At 53.9% G+C, this 21,134-nt stretch overlaps 1 protein-coding gene across 1 annotated transcript in view; it reads left to right on the top strand.

The window, feature by feature from the left end:
- The first annotated feature begins 6,356 nt into the window (after positions 1-6,356).
- Positions 6,357-21,134, top strand: part of SLC12A7 (solute carrier family 12 member 7) — a 114,150-nt gene continuing 99,372 nt past the window's right edge. Inside the window, exon 1 of the mRNA XM_049860001.1 lies at positions 6,357-6,533. Within this exon, the coding sequence (XP_049715958.1) occupies positions 6,392-6,533 (142 nt within the window). The 5' untranslated portion in view covers positions 6,357-6,391. The remainder of the gene's footprint in view (positions 6,534-21,134) is intronic.

Here is a 21,134-nt window from a genome sequence, read left to right as displayed (position 1 = left end):
GCCCAACCATCTGTGTGCCTGACTGGCTCTGATTGTGGCCTTGTGAACCAAGTCAGTGAGCCAGCTACAGCAGGACAGAAGGGAGAGCAATTGGGCCTCAAACTGGGGAGCTAGGGGCCCCCTCCCTACCTCAGAGCCCCTCTCCCACCTAATTTCTCCAGGGTATTTAAATATGCTCCTTACCCACGTGGGCTCTCTGGGTACTGAACATGCCCTCTCTCCATGCCCTGGCCCATGGGTCTGACCCTCTTTTCCAAGTCCCCAGTTCCCCTTGGGGCTGCAGTCGCCCTCATAAAAGATGCTGTGGCTTCCAGAGCTGAAGGGCAAATCCAAACTCAGCGTAGGGAACCCTGTTCAGTCTGGCTGTGCTTCCCCTATGTGCTGGTGGTTCTCCCAGGCCTGGTCTACAGTGTCCTTCATGTGCCCACTGACACCTTCTTGTCCTCAAGAGGCTTCACAGAGTAGCCTCCCCATCACCCAGTGTTTCTCCTCTGGGCTTCCCCTTCTCCAGCCTTTGTCCATCTATCTATCCATCCAATCTGCAGCGTAGCAAAGCCCTTCTCTACACCATGCCCACGCAGCTATGGCAGTCTCCCTGGCTCCCCTCAGAGTCAGCTTCTCCCAGTAATGGCCCATAAACATGGGCTCTGCCCACCCACATGTCTCCGCCCCACCATGAGGCCAATGAAACTTTTGTCAAGATCACCAATGACCTTTAAGTAAAAAAATCCAGTGTGCATCCCTCATCATCCAAAACTGAACCCTGGATCTTTCCTCCTGTGCTAGGTGTGTCCCAATACCTAACCCCCTGCTCCTCCTCACTTACCAAGCCCCCAAACATTAGCGGGGGACACTTCCCAGCCCCTTCACGGGCAGGCGTGGCTAAGTCCTGGCTAATGGATTAAGCAAAGGTGCTGTGTGTGCTGTGTGTCATGCTCTTAGAGGGTGGTGAAGGTAACTACTTACTTGTTATGGACTGAATTGTGTCCCCCCAAAATGTGTGTCAATTTGACTATGCCATGATTTCCAGTATTGTGTGACTGTCAGCCATTTTGTCATATGATGTGATTTTCCTATGTGTTATAAATCTTACCTCTATGATGCTAATCATCTCATATGCATGCAAAAGCTGGGCAATGAATGAGGAAGATGGAAGAAGAATTGATGCTTTTGAATTATGGTATTGGAGAAGAATATTGAATATACCATGGACTGCCAAAAGAATGAACAAATCTGTCTTGGAAGAAGTACAGCCAGAATGCTCATTAAAAGCAAAGATGGCGAGGCTATGTCTCACATACTTTGGACATGTTATCAGGAGGAATCCATCCCTGGAGAAGGACTTTACATCAGTGAAGAAGAGGAAGACCCTCAATGAGATGGATTGACACAGTGGCTGCAACAATGGGCACAAGCACAACAATGATCACAAGGATGGCACAGGACCAAGCAGTGTTGGTACTGTTGTACATAGGGTCGCTATGAGTCAGAACTGACTGGACAGCACCTGACAACAACACGATGTTAATGAGGCAGGATTAGAGGCAGTTATGTTGATGAGGTGGGACTCAATCTATGAGATTAGGTTTATCTTGAGTCAATGCCTTTTCAGATATAAAAGAGAGAAACAAGCAGAGAGATGGGGGAAACTCTTGCCATCAAGAAAGCACCCCTGGGAGGGGAGTGCATCTTTTGGACCCAGGGTTCTGTGCTGAGAAGCTCCTAGACCAAGGCAAGATTGATAACAAGGACTTTCGTCCAGAGTGGACAGAGAGAGAAAAACTTCCCCCAGTGCTGTCACCCTGAATTCGTACTTCTAGCCTCCTAGACTATGAGAGAATAAATTTCTCTTTGTAAAGCCATCCACTTGTGGTATTTCTGTTATAGCAGCACTGATAACTAAGACAGAATTTGGTTCCAGGAGTGGGGTGCTGCTCTTTTGGTACCAGGAGTGGGGTGCTGCTCTAACAGATACCTAAAATGTGGAAGCGGTTTTGAAACTGTGAATGGATAGAGGCTGGAAGAGTTTTAAAGTGCCTAATAGTAAAAGCTTAGATTGCCTTGAAGAGACTGTTGGTGTAATTATGACATCAAAGACAATTCTGGTGAGGACTCAGAAGGAAATGAGGAGAGCTGTTACATTGGAGACGGTGCAGACGACAAGAAGCAGCAGCAGAGAAATGGCAGCAGTAGAACCAGGAGACCAGTGCCAGATAACGCTGGAACTGACCCACAGAGCAAGAGAGCTGAGTGCCTTCTGGCTGAAGTTTACTGGCAGAGTAAGGCGTCTCCAGGCACTTATCAATGGAGCTAAAGAACTTTGCAACAGTTGCCCCAGTGATGTTCCAAGGGGCAGAGAGCCCAAGGAACCAGGTAGCAGAAGCTGAAGAGACAAGGAACATAGGGAACAGAGCTACCTCAGTCTCAAAGAGTAGTGCCACGACCTCTGGGGTCTCAGAGTGGAGCCGTGGCCTTCAGAGTTTCAAAGGGTGAGGCCAGAGCCTTCCAGATTTCAAAGAGTCAGATCTTCACCAACTTGATTCTGAAGCGTGGGGCTGCAATACTCCAGTGCCAAAGGGATGGGGCCGGATCTGCTACCAGAAGCTGAGGGGGTGGGTTAGAAGAAGTGGAACTTCCAGGGCTGAGGGGGTAGGGTCCCCACTCAGATGGACTAGGAGAATGGGGCCATGCAAATGTGAGGAAGCAGAGTTGCCTTTCCAGTGGTCCTAGAAGGCAGAGCTGAAGGCCAGGGCCTAGGGGTCTCCACTCAGAATCTGGAGAGTGTGGCCAACGCCAAGAGTCTGGAGAGCAGGGCCATTGTCTAAATGGTCTCAGAGAACAGAGGATTATTTTTAAGCCTTGAAAGCTAAGGTAATGTGTTCTGCTGAATTGTTTGGTGTCTGTTATTCCTTCTTTCCCTCCAATTTCTCCCGTTTGTAATGGAAATGTCTAGCTTCTGCTTTTTCTACCATTGTACTTTGGGAGCAGATAACTTGTATTCTCAATTTCACAGATGAAGAGGAATTTTTGGATTTTGGACTTGGAGTTGATTTAAGACTTTTGCTATGATATGATGGGGGTGAATATGTTTTAAATGTAGCAAGAATATGAATTTGGGGAGGCCAAAGGGTGGGATGTTATAGATTGAATTGTGTTCCCCAAAAATGTTTGTCACAAAATAATAAATTTTGGAGAGGTTGTGGACATACTGGAACACTTATATACTGCTGGTGGGAATGTAAAATGGTACAACCACTTTGGAAATCGATTTGATGCTTCCTTAAAAAGTTAGAAATAGAACTACCATACAATCCAGCAATTCCACTCCTTGGAATATATCCTAGAGAAATGAGAGCCTTTACACGAACAGATCTATGTACATCCATGTTCACTGCAGCACTGTTTTACAATAGCAAAAAGATGGAAGCAACCAAGGTGCCCATCGATGGATGAATAGATAAATAAGTTATGGTAATATTCACATAATGGAATACTATGCATCGATAAAGAACAATGATGAATCCGTGAAACATTTCATAACATGGAGGAACCTGGGAGACATTATGTTGAGTGAGATTAGTCAGTTGCGAAAGGACAAATATTGCATGAGAACACTATTGTAGAACTCAAGAAATAGTTTAAACAGAGAAGAAAAAATTTTTTGATGGTTATGAGAGTGGGGAGGGAGGGAGGGATGGAAAGAGGTATTCACTAACTAGATAGTGGATAAGAACTATTATAGGTGAAGGGAAAGACAACACACAATACAGGAAAGGTCAGCACAACTGGTCTAAACCAAAAGCAAAGAAGTTTCCTGAATAAACCTTCCTTCGAAGGCCAGAGTAGCAGGGGTGAGAGTTTGGGGACCATGGTTTCAGAGGACATCTAGGTCAACTGGTGTAATGAAACCTATTAAGAAAACATTCTGCATCCCACTTTGGTGAGTGGTGTCTGGGATCTGAAACACTAGGAAGTGGCCATCTAAGATGCCCACCTGGAGCAAAGGAGAATGAAGAACACCAAAAACACAAGGTAATTATGAGCCCAAGAGACAGGAAGGGCCACAAAAATCAGAGACTACATCAGCCTGAGACCAGAAGAACTAGATGGTGCCTGGCTACGACTGCCCTGACAGGGAACACAACAGAGAACCCCTGAGGGAGCAGGAGAGCAGTGGGATGCAGACCCCAAATTCTCATAAAAAGACCAGGATTAATGGTCTGACTGAGACTAGAGGAATCCCGGCGGTCATGGTCCCCAGGCCTTCTGTTAGCCCAAGACAGGAACCATTCCCAAAGCCAACTCTTCAGACAGGGATTGGACTGGACTATGGGATAGAAAATGATACTAGTGAGGAGTGAGCTTCTTGGCTTAAATAGACACATGAGACTAAGTGGGCAGCTCCTGTCTGGAGGAGAGATGAGAAGGCAGAAGGGAACAGAAGTTAGCTGAATGGACTCGGGAATACAGGGTGGAGAGAAGGAGTGTGGTGTTTCATTAGGGGGAGAGCAACCAGGAATATATAGCAAGGCGTATATAAATTTTTGTATGGGATGCTGACTGGACTTGTAAACTTCCACTTAAAGCACAATAAAAAAAAAATGTGTGTCAAATTGACTAGGGTCATGATTCCCAGTATTGTGTGATTATCTACCATTCGTCAAGTGATGTGATTTTCCTGTGTGCTATAAATCCTACTCTCCATGATGTTAATGAGGTAGGATTAGAGGCAGTTATGTTAATGAGATGGGACTCAATCTACAAGATTAGCTTGTGTCTTGAGGTAGTCTCTTTAGAGATATAAAAGAGAGAAACAAATAGAGAGACAGGGGAACCTAAGCGGCACAGCTGGGAGCAGAGCACATATTTTTGGACCTGGGGTTCCTGTGCTGAGAAGCTCCTAGACCAGGGGAAGATTGATGACAAAGACCTTCCTCCAGAGCCGACAGGGAGAGAAAGACTTCCTGTGGCAGCGGGGCACTGACTTCGGATTTCTAGGCTCCTAGACTTGAGGGAATAAACTTCTGTCTGTTAAAGCCATCCACTGGTGGTATTTCTGTTATAGCAGCACTAGACAGCTAAGGCACTCCCCTTCCCCTGTTTCCTGTCCACCACTGAAATATAGATGTAATGGCTAGACCAGGAGTAGCCGTCATGGGTCATGAGGTCAGTGTGTGAGTAGGAGCTATGCACAGCTGACTATTGACTTTCTTTAAGTCGTTTTCAAATGTCACCTTCTCCTAGAGCCTTCCCTGACACCCTGTTTAAAATCTCACCCCTCCCAGACCCTTTCCTTGTTCACCTCTTAATAAGAGTTCTTACCCCTGTCTTCCTCATGTCTTTGCCTTGTCTCCCCTCTAGAAGGGACACTTCAAAGAGGCAGGGAGTTTTGTCTCCTATTTCATCTCCAGGGCTTGTGGGTGCTAGTTGATATTTGTTGAATGAATGTTGTGAAGTGCTATATAATAACTAAATGTAGAGTGATGGCAATATGGCTAATATTCTCTTTCAACAACAAAATTGTAAGACGTAAGGAAAAATCGAATTGGAAGCTACCTGTGGTTGTGTGTTTTGGGGAGCAGAGTATCCGGAGTGGGTGGCTCTCCCCAGATTTCTGTTTGTCCACTGGTCCCAGCCCCTCCTGACGCCTTTGAGTCTGTCTTCCAGGTACGTTCCTCCTAAGGCAGAGAGGCTGTGGTATGGCTCCCTCGACGCAGTGGCCGAACTCTGTGGCCAGGAGATGGGAGCAGGGTGGCATGCCAGGCCAGGGCTCCCCAAGCCCAACGGTGCTGTGCCCACTCGCCCCGCGCACTCCCGGAATCGCTGGCACCGGCCCCGGCGGCCTCCTGGGTGGTCCCGGTGGTCGCCTCCGGGCGCTCGGGGCGGGCCGTCGCTGCCCCTTCCCAGGATCAGAGCGAGACCCTGGCGGCGCCCGAGTGCGGGCTGACCCAGCTTCCGTCCCCCCGGCCTGGCTCGGCTGCCCCGGCCCCGGCCTCCGGGGGTTCCAAGGTGCCATAGCGCGACCCCCCAGCCGTGCTGTTCCGGACGGACCCGACGGGCTTTGAAGCCAGGCTTCTGCCTCAGCCGGCAGGGACCTAGAGAAGGTCTGGGGCGAGCCGTTCCCGCCGCCCGCGCCCCGGTCCTTGCTCCCACCCCGGCCCAGGCCGCGCCTGTGCGCCCAGGGCACCTCTCCGCCGGCCCCTTTGCCAGGGCGTCCGGGTCCCCGACCACGCCCCGGCCCGGCCCGGCCCCTCCCGGAGCCCCTCCCCTCCCGGAGCCCCACCCCTCTCGGAGCCCCCGCCCCCTCGAGGCCACGCCCCGTCCTCGCAGCCCGGCGGCTCAGCCAGCATCCCGCAGCCACCGCGGCGCCGGGGTCGGAGCGGCCGTCCAGATGTCCCACCGCTTCGTGGTGACGCCCGCGGCGGGCGAGCCGAGGGGCGCGGGGCCCGAGGACAGTCCCGGGCGGGAGACCGAGCCGCCGCGGGAAGACGCGCTGCCCATCCTGCGCTACTGCCGTGAGCCCAGCCGCTACGGTAGGTGCGGGGGCCGCGGGGTGTAGCCAGCGGGGGACCTGGCCCTCGGGGCGCACGGCCTGGGGCGCACTGCGGAGGTCCGGGCCGCCGTCCCCGAGGGCCACTCGCGTCTGGCGGCCGTCGGGGCCCGCGCGACGGGCGCTGTCCGCGGGGGTGAGCCGGCGACCCTCCCGGCGGGGCCCCTGACCGCCTCGGCCCTGGGACGCGGAGCGTCTGAGCCGAGCCACCTCGGTCAAGGGGGGGCGCCGAGCGTCTGAGCCACCTCGGTCAAAGGGGGGGCGCGGAGCGTCTGAGCCACCTCGGTCAAGGGGGGGCGCGGAGCGTCTGAGCCACCTCGGTCAAAGGGGGGGCGCGGAGCGTCTGAGCCACCTTGGTCAAGGGGGGGCGCGGAGCGTCTGAGCCACCTCGGTCAAGGGGGGGCGCGGAGCGTCTGAGCCACCTCGGTCAAGGGGGAGCGCGGAGCGTCTGAGCCACCTCGGTCAAGGGGGGGCGCGAAACTTCTGAGCCACCTCGATCAAGGGGGAGCGCAGAGCGCCTGAGCCACCTCGGTCAAGGTGGGGCGCGGAGGGTCTGAGCCACCTCTGTCAAGGTGGGGGGCGCAGAGCGTCTGAGCCGAGCCACCTCGGTCAAGGGGGGAAAGGCCTGGTGGCTCCTGCTGCCAGCGCGACAGAAGCATGACTTGGGGCTGAGGAGTTGAGACTGGTCACTTCACAGGCCTGGTCCTCGTAGCGTTTCGAGCCCTTTCCGCAAAGTCCCCTGCCTCCCTCCGAGATCTAAGGGCCCTGGCCTCTCCGCTCTGCCATGAGGGTGAGGAGCCTCGGTATCCCCTCTCACTGGCCACAGCTGTGCCACCTTTGGGGATATGGACAGCTGCTCACACAGGTGGGGTCCTCCAGGGGCTGGACCCCCCACAGCCCAGGTCTGTGAATCCCCTGCCAGGTGTGGTCTGAGGCCCCCCAGTACAGTGCCCATGTGTGGCTGGTCCTTGAGGAGGCTCCTTCAGCAGGTGGAGGGCACAGCTGGGCCCTCCTGAGGCCCCTCAGGTCAGAGGGCACAGGACACCTGGGGGGCAGAGCCCATCCTGGCTTCAGGGTGCTGCCTCCTGGGAATAAGAAGCTCCGCCACCCCCAGGAAGGAAGGAGGATGGAGGCGAAGCTGGTTCCCACCAGCTTGCAGGTCCAGAGAGTGGGTTTGACCCCCAAGTCCAAATGTGTGTTCCCACCTCAGATTATGGGGTGTTCTTAATGCCTCCTGCATTCTGATTGCAGTGCAGGGGAGAGCAAGGCTGACAGGCCAGGCCCAGGGTCTTGAGGTTCAGCCTCAAATGCCCCTGGGCAGATGACCAAGGCCTCCACTGGACTTTCCGCACAAGTGCCTCCACCGGGTCTGAAGGGTTGGAGAGCTCTGGGTGGAGCCAGCTGGGAAGAGTGGGCTTCCTAAGCAGAAAGGCCTGGTGTGGGGTTTCCATGCACGGAAAGCCCCTGTCCTGGGTGGCTGCCAAGCACCTTGAACACAAGCCTGGGAACGTGGAGACTTTAGATGATTTTCACTCAGGCCCAGTGTTGGCTTACATGGGATCTCCACGCCACTGTGAAATCTGAGCAGCATCTGCATGGGCCTGGCACTCCAAGGTGGTGGAGTGTGTGTGTGTGTGTGTGTGTGTGTGTTTGAGGGTTGTGTGTGTCTGTGCATATGAGGGGTGTCTGTGTTATCTGTTTCTCTGTGTGTCTATAGGGTTGTCTGTGTGTGTTTGAGGGTTGTGTGTATCTGTGTTGTCTGAGTGTACATATGTGTGTATGAGGATTGTGTGTGTGTATGAGGGTTGTGTGTGTGTTGTTTGAGTGTACGTGTGTGTCTGTGCGTAAGCGTTCTGTGTGTGTCTATGTGTGCCTGTGCGTGTATGAAGACTGCGTGTGTATCTGTGTGTTTATGAGGGTTGGTTCTCTGTGTGTGTGTGTTTGTGGTGCAGACGCCCAAGGTGTGTGTGTGTTGCATGTCTCAAACTGATTTGGCCCTGAACTCTGGACAGGCGTGGATGCGTGCTGCAGGGACAGGATAGGGGACAGGTGGCCTTCTGGGTGTCGGCTGGTCTTGGGTCCTGTGCCCTCGCCCTCCAGGGGTACGTGTGGTCTGACTGTGGAGGCTGCATCTCTGCCCTCAGGGGAGCTGCCCCCAAGCTCTCCCAGGTGTGCGGGGTTCTCTCTGACCCCCAGCCACAGGACTGGCGGGGCATCGGCTGCTGTGCTTGCTCACCAGGGATGTGTTTCTGTGGACTCCCCTGTGAGGTGATGGTGCCCCACCATCAGTTAGGAGAACCCCAAGGTCTGTGGGCTCTGCAGAGCGAGCTCTGGGGGAAGGAGAGAGGGTGGAAACAAGAGCAGGTGCGTCAGGATGGAGGACGGCAGTGAGGTGCAGTGCTCTGGTGACCGTGGGTCTGCAGTGGTGGTCGGGGGCTCCACACAGGCCCCCTGCACATTAGCATGTGCACTGATGGGGGCTTGCCACTCTCCCGGGCCTCGTCTGAGCTGGGAGGTGGGTGCCTAGCAGTCGCCTTGTCTTAGGGGCTCGGGGTCTGGGGTTGCAGTCCTGCACACGGAAGGGCTCAGCACACCCCACTCCAGGCTCCTCCCCGTGCCTTATACCCCTTCCTTGCCCCTCCCCGCTTCCCTACCTCCCCCACCCTCAGTGCCCTACGCGCTGGCTGTGGGGGAGGCTCTGGTGCCAGGTGTCAGCTCAGGCCCTGCCTTGCCTTGCACCCTCTGTCAGTACTGCTGTCTCACACTGACTCAGAGGAGGGCATAGCACCAGAGTTCTGGGTGTGGCAGGTGGGTGACCCTGCCTCCTAGATGTCCACACCCACCTTTTCCACTTCTTGTGGGTCAAAGGCCCTGAGACTGGAAGGCCCGGTGGACACAGCCGCCTGGGCTAGGCCCTCCCTCCCTCTCTCCCTCCCTCCTTTTATCCTTCCTCCCTCCCTCCCTCCCTCCTTCTGCTCCTCCTCCCTCCCTCCTCCTTTCCTTTCTTCCCTCCGTCTGCCCTCCTTCCTCCCTCCTTCCCTTACTCCCTCCCCAGTGACCCCTGTACCACCCCAGGGTGGGGAAGAACAGCCTCAGTGTGTCCCTCCTGCACTCCAGCCCTCAGAATGTGGAAGCCATGTCCCTTGTCCCTTGCCAGCCATGTCCTTGGCACCCGCTGTACTGGCAGCCTCCTGCCAGAGACACTTAGGCCCATCCTGTGGCAGGTACAGAGAAGGCACTCTCCCAGGCACCGGTCGAGTGGTGTGTCGGCTGCTGTATGCAAACAAGAGACTTATTATTTGACAGGCTGTTAAGACCATGTGAACTAAGCTTAAAAAAGCAAACAGACTTCACTGGGAGCCCCGGGAGGCTGATTTGTTCCCGGTGCCCTGTACACCCAGGCGTGTGGCCGGAGGGGTGGACTTCCTAGTCCTCAGAACTCACAGTGTGCCCAGGTTGCAACACTATGCAGACCTTTCCCCACGCCTGACAACCACAGCCCTCTTGTGAGGGTCCACTATAGACCCTTCCCCACGTGACGACCACAGCCCGTGTGTGAGCGTCCACTGTGCAGACCCTTCCCCATGTGAGGACCACAGCCCACATGTGAGGGCCCACTGTGCAGACATTTCCCCACGTGATGACTACAGCCCATATGTGAGGGTCCACTATAGACCCTTCCCCACATGACGATCACAGTCCTCACTTGAGGGTCTGCTATACAGACCCTTCCCAACGTGAGGACAACAGCCCACGTGTGAGGGTCCACTGTGCAGAGCCTTCCCCACTTGAGAACCACAGCCCACGTGTGAGTGTCCACTGTGCAGACGTTTCCCCACATGATGACCACAGCACGCGTGTGAGGCTCCACTATAGACCCTTCCCCACATGACGATCACAGCCCTCACGTGAGGGTCGGCTATCGACCCTTCCCCGTGTGACGACCACAGCCCGCTTCTGAGGGTCTGTTGTATACCCTTCTCTGAGAGCTGATGTCCACAGCCCAAGTGTATCTGTATTTGTGTGTCTGTTTGTATTATGTGTCTGTTGTGTTTGTATGTGTTTGTGTATGTTGTGGTATGTCCGTGTGTCTGTTTGCATGCCTGTGTGTCTGTGTGTCTATTGTATGTGCTGGTTTTCCTGCCTCTGGGCACAGTCATGCTGCTGGTTCAGCCTCTGGCTGGACACCAGGTTGGCCACTGAAGTGAGACCGGTCCCGGTGTTTCTGTCCCCTCGGCCCCACATCTTGCCCTCTGCCCTGTCAGTGCCCAGGAGAGCCAGTGCCCCGCCCAGAGTGCACGCCTGCATTTTCCATGGCTGTCAGTGAGTGTCTGCACCAGTGACGGCCTTGTCCAGACGTGTCTGCAGGGTCAGGTAGACGTCCTTGGTGGTGGGGAATGGTCTGTGGGGCCCCTGCCTCCCCCAGGGCTGTGCAGGTCAGGTTCCCCACTGGGGCCCCGTCAGCTCTGGTGTCTGAGAACCTGCTGCCGCAGAGCAAACTGTTTTCCTTCTGCTTAAATATTTTATGGGCCCGGCTGTATGTTAATCTGTAAGCCTTCAGGTCCTCAGTACAGGCCTGCCCCGGACAAGCTCCTGTCGGGGATTTCTAACTCAGCCTAAAAGGACACACCCGCTTGCCCGTAACTGTCCCTTTTGTCTGCTATTTAATGCTTAGTTCAGCTCCTTTTTTCCACTGGGGGACATGGGTGTTGATGCCCTTTATATTCCTGAATTTTCTTTAAATAAAGACCTTAACACTCAAAGTGAACTGTGCTTGCCCACTCAGCATGTGAGTGTGAATCCTGGGGGGGCTGGTCCCACCACCTGGGTGAGAGGACCTCTGAGGTGACAACCCCACCCGTTGCCATTAAGTCAATTCCGACTCATAGCAAACCTATAGGACGGAGTAAAACTGCCCCATAGGGTTTCTGAGGAGCACCTGGTGGATTCAAACTGCTGACCTTAGCTCTTACCCACTACACCACCAGGATTTCCCCTGAGGTGAATGGACCCCCAAAGTGAGAGGACCCCTGAGGTGAAAGGACCTCCTGAGGTGAGAGGACCTCCCCTAGGTGAGAGGACCCCCCAAAGTGAGAGAACCCCTCAAAGTGAGAGAACCTCTGATGTGAGAGGACGCTCAGGAGCCACCTGGGCTGCAGGGTGTGGTGGAGATTTGTCTTCTGCCTCTGGGCCCCTGCTCTGCCAGGACCCCCTCCTGCTGCCTGGCCCCCTCCCTGCCTCCCTCCCCTCGGGGGTATTGAGGTGTGCCATGGATGTAGAACAGTGACTAGCAGCACAAGATAAAGAAAACAGGTGGGAAGGAGCAGAAGGGCCTGGAGGGAAGGCAGGTCCCCGCCCCCACGCCCAGGTCCTGTTCCCTCTGTTTTCCAGAGGCCAATCTGAGCGAATCAATTCCCACCTCTGTGTTGGCTCCCCCCCACTTCCAGCTGGGCCCTTTTCTTTCTAAATTACTCTCAGCAGGTGTGATGCCAGGCTGCTAGGAGGAGATATTTTTGGCCAGGGCCTTTCCTGTTCCCAATGACTTCCTTTGTGACCCCTTCCTGGAGTGCAGGGAGAGCCTGGGCTGCTGGTCCTAGCTTCCTGCCTTCAGCTCCAAGAAGGGGTGATGGTCAGAGCAGACCTCAGAGCTGGGGGTGACCATGGCAGGTGGGTCCCCAGCCAGGGCCCCAGGCCTCCTGCCTCTATTCCCCTTCCCCGTAAACACCAGGTAGAGGGAGTGTCCACTGTCCCAAAGGTTGCCCAGATGGATGGACAGAACCTATCGAAGGCTGTCCCTGGCGACTCCTGTGCCCACCGACCCACTGTCTAGGGAGGGCTGAGGCTGGCCGGGGTTCCTTGCCCCGCTGTGGCTGCCATTATGGACATTGTGGAGAGGAAGGCTGCCTGCTGTCCTCCTCCGTCCTCAGCGTGGGGCAGGTCCCCATGACGTAGAAAAGGGTGCTCTGCCTCCACCCCTCCCCAGGAGCAAGAACTTTGGCTTTCCTGAGTGGGTCTCACCCCACACTGCACCCACTGGCTGGGGATACCGGGGCTGTCTCCTGTAGCAGCCCCGTCCCTGACGCCACCCCATTGAGGCTGTGCAGGCCTGTGGGCTCCTGGGGCTCAAGTGCCCTGAAAAAGCTGCAACAACATGGTGACAGGCTGGGCAGTGATGCGCATCACACACAGTTAGGGAAATGTGGACAGGCTAGAAGAATAAGGACTCAGGTAGCAGTTGTGAGCACCTCCTTTAATGGTGTCTGCATGTGTGTGTGCATGCGTACACACAAGTACACACATGCACACATATACACGTACACCCACACACGTGTGTGCAGATACATGCAGGCGTGCATATACGCATACACTCATACACATACACTAATGCACAGACACACATACTCACAGACGCACGCATACACCTACACATGGGCACATGTACACAATACACACGTGCCCACTCACACACATACACATGCACACACATACTCACACAGACACACACGCAGACACATACATGCACACATGTACATGCACATATACGTTGCACGCACGTGCACTCACGCAGACACACGTGCACACAAACACGTGCATACACATATGCACATATACACACATTGTCTTAGTCATAGGGCCGCTACAACAGAAATACCACGAGTGGGTGGCTTTAACAAAGGAAAATTTATTCTCTCACAGTCTTGTAGGCTAGTAGCCCGGATTCAGGGCGCCAGCTCCAGGAGAGGGCTTTCTTTCTCTGTCAGCTCTGGAGGAAGGTCCTTGTCATCAATCTTCCCTTGGTCGAGGAGCTTCTCCTCACAGGAACCTCGGTTCCGAAGGATGTGCTCTGCTCCTGGCGCTGCTTTCTTGGTGGTATGAGGTTCCCCATGTCTCATCTGCCTGCTTTTTTATATCTCAAAAGAGATTGACTTAAGACAAAATCTAGTCTTGTAGATCTCATCAACATAACTGCCGCTACTCCATCTCGTTAACGTGGTGGTGATAGGATTTACAACACAGGAAAATCACATTAGATGACAAAATGGTGGACAATCACACAATACTGGGAATCATGGCCTAGCCAAATTGACACACATATTTTTGGGGGACACAATCCATGACACACATATATACACATATTGTCTTCATTATCTAGTGCTGCTATGACAGAAATACCACAAGCGGATAGCTTTAACAAAGAGAAGTTTATTCTCTCATAGTCCAGTAGGCTAGAAGTCTGAATTCAGGGTGCCAGCTCCAGGGGAAGGCTTTCTCTCTCTGTTGGTTCTGGAGGAAAGTCCTTGTCATCAGTCTTCCCTTGGTCTGGGAGCATCTCTGCACAGGAACCCTGGGTCCAAAGGACGTGCTCTACTCCCGGTGCTTCTTTCTTGGTGGTATGAGGTCCTGAGGTCCCCCCCTCTGCTAGCTTCCCTTTCCTTTTATCTCTTGTGAGATAAAAGGTGGTGCAGGCCATACCCCAGGGAAACTCCCTTTACTTTGGATCAGGGATATGATCTGGTAAGGGTGTTACATCTCGCCTTAATCCTCTTTAACATAAAATTACAATCACAAAATGGTGGATAACCACATAATACTGGGAATCATGGCCTAATCAAGTTAATACACACATTTTGGGGGGGACATAGTTCAATCCATGACACACATATATGCAGATATACACATGCATACACATACACGCAGATGCGCACAGACCCACATGTAGATATACACATACATGCAGACACCCACAGTGGCTGTGTGGGGCCCTGTGGTGCAGCTGGTGTTTGACCTTTGGGCACGATGCCTTTGTAGTCTTGCATCTGTGGAGAGATCGTGTCCAAGTTTCACTCAGCTTCTGGGCAGAGGGAGACTAGCTTTTCATCCTGGGGGCCCTGAGGTGGCGTGCTGCCTGGCGTCTTGTGGGCTCTGGCCACGAGGAACGTTCCTGTGGCCCTGTGACCATCACAATGGGCACCTGGATGAGAACCTCTCCGGTACCATGTTCCCAGTGTCTCCCTGGAAAGGGAGTGCGAGGGTCTGTGCCGAGGACCAGGTCCCAAGAGCAGATGTGCTCGTTTGCTGCTATTGGGAAATGTGGTGAATTGTAAGTGGTTTGTTTCTCTCTCTTCGAAGAGTACCAGAGGCCATTTGTTCTGAGCTCACTCATCCATTCGTTCATCCACGCATTTATTCCTTCTCTGGACCCTTGCCGATCCTGTTGGCTGGACCAGCACGGCCCACCCATCTCTGCGTGAAGGGTCTCTACCTGCCTGGTCCCACAGAGAGAGAAAATACAACAGAGTGCGTGGCTTTAAAGAACAGGGATTTATCTTCTCACAGTTTTGGAGGCCAGAAATTCAAATCAGGGCGTAGGCCCTAGGGGAGGGGCCCTCCTTTGTCTGTAGCTCCAGGCGATCCTTGACATTCCTCAGCTTGTAGACAGTCCTCACATGTTGTCTTTCTTGTGTGACTCTGTCACTCAGAAGGGACTGGGACCCACCTTGCTCCATTCTGGCTTAACCTATGGCATGTATCGCTCCACATAAGGCCAGACATGTATCCCTCCACACAAGGCCACCTTTGCTTGGACGGGCTAAGGACTGGAATGCATCTTTTGCGGGGGGGGCAGAATTCAACCCATAACAGGCCACAAGTGGCTCTGAGCACTGGACCTGTTGTTGGTGCCACTGAGGACCTGGATTTTTAATGGATTTCATTTAACTCACTTAAATGTAAACTCGGATGGCCACATGTGCCCAGGGGCAACCGTGCCTGATGGCAAGGTCTGGGAACACAGTAAGGAAGGGACCAGGCCCAGAGCCCTGTCCCTGGGGAGCCCCACCCCAGTCATGAGCCACCACCCCCCGTGCTGGCCACCTGTGCCTCCCCCGAGGGGTTCTGGGTACCTCGTCTCCAGGCATCACCTCACGTTGCCCGGCAACCATGGTTTTCTCTTCCCGATGGGACAGCTGGTGCAGAATGAGGCTGTGCAGCATTCCAGGGGAGGGGACCTCCAGGCCGGGCAGGCATGCTGTCTCTGAACCCCTCAGTGGGACCCCTGGAAGGAGATGGATCCACAGCCCTTGGCAGGAGCTGTATGTACTCCTTACCAACCAGACCCATGGCTTTTCATGGACTTGGGGGCAATCCAAGACACAGATGTTCTGGGTTTGGAGACATTGGTCAGAACTGTCCCGAGGTGCTGGTACCACAGACTCACACAGCGCTAAGGATGCCTGCAGGGGAGTGGGGGTGGATCCATGGCTGGGGGCTCCAGGGGCTGCTGCATTCCATGGATAGGCCCTTCGTGTGCCCCATGGAAGGGAGCACCCCAGAACCTCCCATGGTATGCCCTGCCCCCTGGAGTGTGTGCCCTCCAAGACCCTGCACCCCACAGTGAGCACACCCCACAGTGTACCCCCTGCAGCTTGAACCCCCACAACGTTAGAGCCCCGGACCCCCACAGTGCACTCCCTGCAGTGTGCCGCACGCTCCCATGCAGGGCTCCAACCCACCAGGAGTCTAGCCGCTGGGAGTGTGCCTGGCCTCAGGCCCCCATCCCCACAATTATAGTGCCCTCCTCTTGCTTTCAGGTGTGCAAAATGGTGCAAAGAAGAGGTGGCCTGGGGTGGGGTCCTTTGGCACACCTTGGGCTGAAAGCTGGTGCCTTCCCAGTGCTGACACACAGATGCTCCCACAGGGGGTAGGCGGCAGGGGCGGGGGCAGCACGTTCCAGCAATTGTGACCACAGAGGTCTTGTTGAGTCTGGTGGTCAGAAGCCCCATGGTCAAGATGTGGACAAAGCCCCCACCCCCTGCCACTTCAAATATGCCTCCTCTACCCCCTCATACCAGGGATATCATTGCTGATGTCAGATGGATCCTGGCTGAAAGCAGAGAATACCAGAAGGATGTGTACCTGTGTTTTATTGACTATGCAAAGGCATTCAACTGTGTGGATCATAACAAACTATGGGTAACATTGCGAAGAATGGGAATTCCAGAACACTTAATTGTGCTCATGAGGAACCTTTACATAGATCAACAGTTAGTTGTTCAGACAGAACAAGGGGATACTGATTGGTTTAAAGTCAGGAAACGTGTGCGTCAGGGTTATATCCTGTCACAATACCTATTCAATCTGTATGCTGAGCAAATAATCCAAGAAGCTGGACTATATGAAGAAGAACAGGGCATCAGGATTAACAACCTGCGTTACGCAGATGACACAACCTGCTTGCTGAAAGCGAAGAGGACTGGAAACACTGATGAAAACCAAAGACCACAGCCTTCAGTATGGATTACATCTCAACATAAAGAAAACAAAAATCCTCACAACTGGACCAATGAGCAACATCATGATAAATGGAGAAAAGATTGAAGTTGTTAAGGATTTCATTTTTCTTGGATCCACTATCAACATCCATGGAAGCAGCAGTCAAGAAATCAAAAGGCGCATTGCACTGGGTAAATCTGCTGCAAAGGACCTCTTTAAAGTGTTGTAAAGCAAAGATGTCACCTTGAAGACTAAGGTGCGCCTGGCCCTAGCCATGGTATTTTCAATCGCATCATATGAATGTGAAAGCTGGACAATGAATAAGGAAGACCAAAGAAGAGTTGACACCTGTGAATTGTGGTGTTGGCGAAGAATATTGAATATACCTTGGACTGCCAAAAGAACCAACAAACCTTTCTTGGAAGAAGTACAACCAGAATGTTCCTTAGAAGCAAGGATGGCGAGACTGCGTCTCACGTACTTTGGACATGTTGTTAGGAAGGATCAATCCTTGGAGAAGGACATCATGCTTGGCAGAGTACAGGGTCAGTGGAAAAGAGGAAGGCCCTCACGGAGATAGATTGTCACAGTGGCTACAACAATGGGCTCAAGCATAACAAGGACTGTGAGGATGGTGCAGGACCAGGCAGTGCTTCCTTCTGTTGTGCATAGGGTCGCTATGAGTCGGAACCAACTCGATGGCACCTAACAACCCCCGCCCCAAGTCTTCTGAAAGCAGTTGGATGTGGCCCCCTCAGGGCAGGACTGGGAGCCGTGAAAACATGGTGTTAGTTCTCTAGTGCTGCTATGACAGAAACACCACAAGTGGGTGGCTTTCTAACAAACAAATTTATTCTCTCACAGTTTAGGAGGCTAGAAGTTGGAATTCAGGGTCCCGGCTCTAGGTGAAGGCTTTTTCTCTCTGTGGGCTCTGGAGGAAGGTCCTTGTCTTTTTGAACATCTGCTCCTGTGTGATCTTCGTGTGTCTTGGGATCAGTCTTCCCTCATCCCTGCTCTGCTCACTTGTTTAATCTTTTATATCTCAGAAGAGACTGACTCAAGACACACCTGATGCTAATCCTGTCTCATTAACATACAAAGACAAACCATTCCCAAATGGGATTATAACCACAGGCACAGAGATTAGGATTTATGACACATACTTTGGGGGGACATAATTCATCCCACAACACTAACTTAAAATAACATGCTGCCCCCCAAAGACAAGCTGGCTTGGTGGGGAGGGCAAAGGGTCGCCTACTGGATTAGGGCTCACTAGGGGCCAAGCAAGCCTGTGAACCGGCCAATGCCCCTGACCCTGGGCCCATGCCTCCCAGGACCACCAGCCAACTGGACAGGGCTTCCAGGTGCCATAACATCTGCCAGAACCATCACTGCTGGGGGCAAGGCCTGGGGTCCCAAATACCACACATCGCCATCCCTGTGCCCCGCCCACAGTGCTCTTTGGCTGGGGCCCCTCCATGGTATGCTGCTGAGCCCTGGGGTGGTGTGTTCTCTCCAGCTTTCCTCCTGAAGCCCTGTGCTGGGTGTGGGTGTGGGTCACCTTCCCCAGGTGGCTATCACTGGCCCAGTGACCATCCTCCACCCCCCAGCTTTGGCAGAGGTGGCAGGGATGCACCCCTTCTTCCCAGGTGGTAGCCAGAACAGTGGGCCCCATGAGGGGAAAGTAGGTCAGCTCAAAGGGCTGCTGGGAGTCCTGCGATGGGCCTGCCTGGCATCCCGAGGCCCCCCAGGTTTGAGCTGAGGGGCCTCCTATGTACGCAGGCAGCCACTTTACAGTGGGGACTGCAATGGCCCCCTCAGCTGTCTGGCAGTCCTGGAGACAAGGCACAGTGGGGCAGCGTCAGAGTCAGGGTCATCATGCCACATGTTAGCACCAGACACTGTTGTGGGCTGGAAGGGAGCACCCCGCTGCAGCGGGCGTGATAAATGAGGTGCAGAGTTGCCTTGGACTCGCCTACCACGCTAGTGCCCAAGTCCCCTGTGCCCACATCCCCCCTGCCCATGTCCCCCCATGCCCTCATCCCCCCACGACCATGTCCCCCATGCCCTCATTCCCTGTGTCTGCATCCCCTGTGTCCTCGTCCCCCCATGCCCATCCATGTCCCCTGTGCCCACATCCCCCATGCCCTCGTCCCTCATGCCCTCGTCCCCCCATGACCACGTCCCCAGTTCTCACATCTCCCCTGTGACCACACTCCCTTTTGTGTGGATGGCAGGGAGGGAGGGGCAGTGGGGACCCTCGGACTCCTCCTCTGGGGCCCAGGAACTTCTGGGTTTGGACCTCAGTCCTGTTTTAGTTTGAAGGCTGGTGGGGGCCAAATGGTGGCCCCCAAAATATATTCCCGACCTCACTCCTGGAGCCTGTAAAAATACATCCACAACCTGAACCCCGGAACCTGTGATGTGACCTTATTTGGAAAAAGGGTGTTTGCAGGTGTGATTAAGTTGCAGGTGTGATTAAGATGGGAGATCACCCAGGGTTATTCAGGTGAGCCCTGAACCAATGACATAGGTCCTTATAAGAGAGAGAAGAGGGAGATTTGAGGCCCTCAGGGGTGCAGAGGAGAGGCCATGTGAAGACAGAGCAGAGACTGAGGAGATGCAGCCACAAGCTAAGGAATGCCCGGGCCCACCAGAAGCTGGAGAGACAAGGAAGACTCCTCCCCTGGAGTCTGTGGAGAGAGCACGGCCTGCTGACACACTGAGTGCCCTGGACTCAAACTTCTGGCCTCCCCCAAGAACTCCCGAACGCAAACCACGCACTCCTCCTGCCTCCCTGAAGTTGGAGAGAGAAGGATGGACCCTGACCCAGTGCCCTCTCCTGATGGCCTTGCTGTGGGGAGGTGCTCACAGTGACACATGGGCCTGGAGCAGAACCGGACCCCGATCCATCTCCTGACCCAGCCCTGCTGGGGGGCAGGCAGAGCTGTGCACTGGGGCCCAGGCAGGAACCCGCTGGGCCTGGAATAGAACCGTACCAGACTCCAACAAGCAGGCTCCTCAGGTCACCCTCAGTGACTCTTCAGGTGGACCCCCCCAACCATGTTCCCCTGTGGGGCCACAGCCCCTCCGGGCAGACCCCCTCAGGGCTTTTGGGTGTCTTCCCCAAGCCCCCACCCATGATGCCCTTAACTGGGTCTAGTGTGAACATCAGCCCAGGAGATCCACTGCATGCATGCACCAGGGACGATGTCATACAATCGGGGGCAAGGAGGGGTCCCTGCATGCCCTGGTGCCTGCACGATGCCTGCATTGTGCTTGAGAAGCCACACTTTGAACTTTGCTCTCTGGTTGCCTCGGTGGGAGGCCCAGCCATGACTCTGAATCCCAGCTTTGGGTGAATGTTTCACCAGGGCACCCCAGGGACCTGGGGCATGGTGACTGCAGCATCAGGAGAAGGAGTGGAGGGATGCTGCCTCTGCACCCCCTGCCTGATCGATGACTTTGCATACGAAGGTCAGCTCAGCATGCAGCCAACCTGTAACCTAACTGTGCCTTTCTAAGCACATCTGCCTTTTTCTGAGCATGAGGGCAAAAAGGGCTCTGCTCTCCTCTCAAGATTTAATTTAAGACAAAGGGTGTTTTTAAGCCTGGGGCAGCACATGTTGTCATGTGTCTTAGGGTTCTCTAGAGAAGCAGAACCAGTAAGATATATATATATATATACCGACTGCAGTCGAGTCAATGATGACTCAGCAACCCCATAGGGTTTCCAAGGCTATAAATCTGTACAAAAGCAGACTTCCACATCTTTCTCCTTTGGAGCCTCTGGTGGTTTTGAACTGCCGACCTTTCAGTTAGCAGTCCATTGCTTTAACCACTGGGCCACCAGGGCCCCCACAATTGTGTGAGCCAATTCCTTGAGGTAAATCTTGAAGGTTTGGTTCATGCAGTTGTGTGGCCTGGCAAGTCCAAAACCCGTAGGTCAGGCGGCAGGTTGGAGACTCCTGCAGGCTTTTGTCCCAAGATTCGTTGGTCAGGTCACGGGAAGAGTGCTGAGTGGAGAGAGAGCATTCTGCCAGAGTATCTACTTACAGTCTGGAGGAAGACCACACCTTAAGGAACTTCCATTTCAACTGCGGATTGATTATCAGGATGCATTGATAATTACTGGTGATTGGAATTCGAAAGTTGGGAACAAAGAAGAAGGATCAGTAATTGGAAAATATGGCCTTGGTGATAGAAACAACGCCCGAGATCACATGTTAGAATTTTGCAAGACCAACGACTTCTGCATTGCAAATACCTTTTTTTCAACAACATAAATGTTGACTATACACGTGGGCCT

This window comes from Elephas maximus, chromosome 2 (assembly GCF_024166365.1).
Source record: "Elephas maximus indicus isolate mEleMax1 chromosome 2, mEleMax1 primary haplotype, whole genome shotgun sequence".
Taxonomy (NCBI): domain Eukaryota; kingdom Metazoa; phylum Chordata; class Mammalia; order Proboscidea; family Elephantidae; genus Elephas; species Elephas maximus.
The sequence above is the reverse complement of the archived record's forward strand: the minus strand, read 5'-3'. Positions and strand labels throughout refer to the sequence as shown.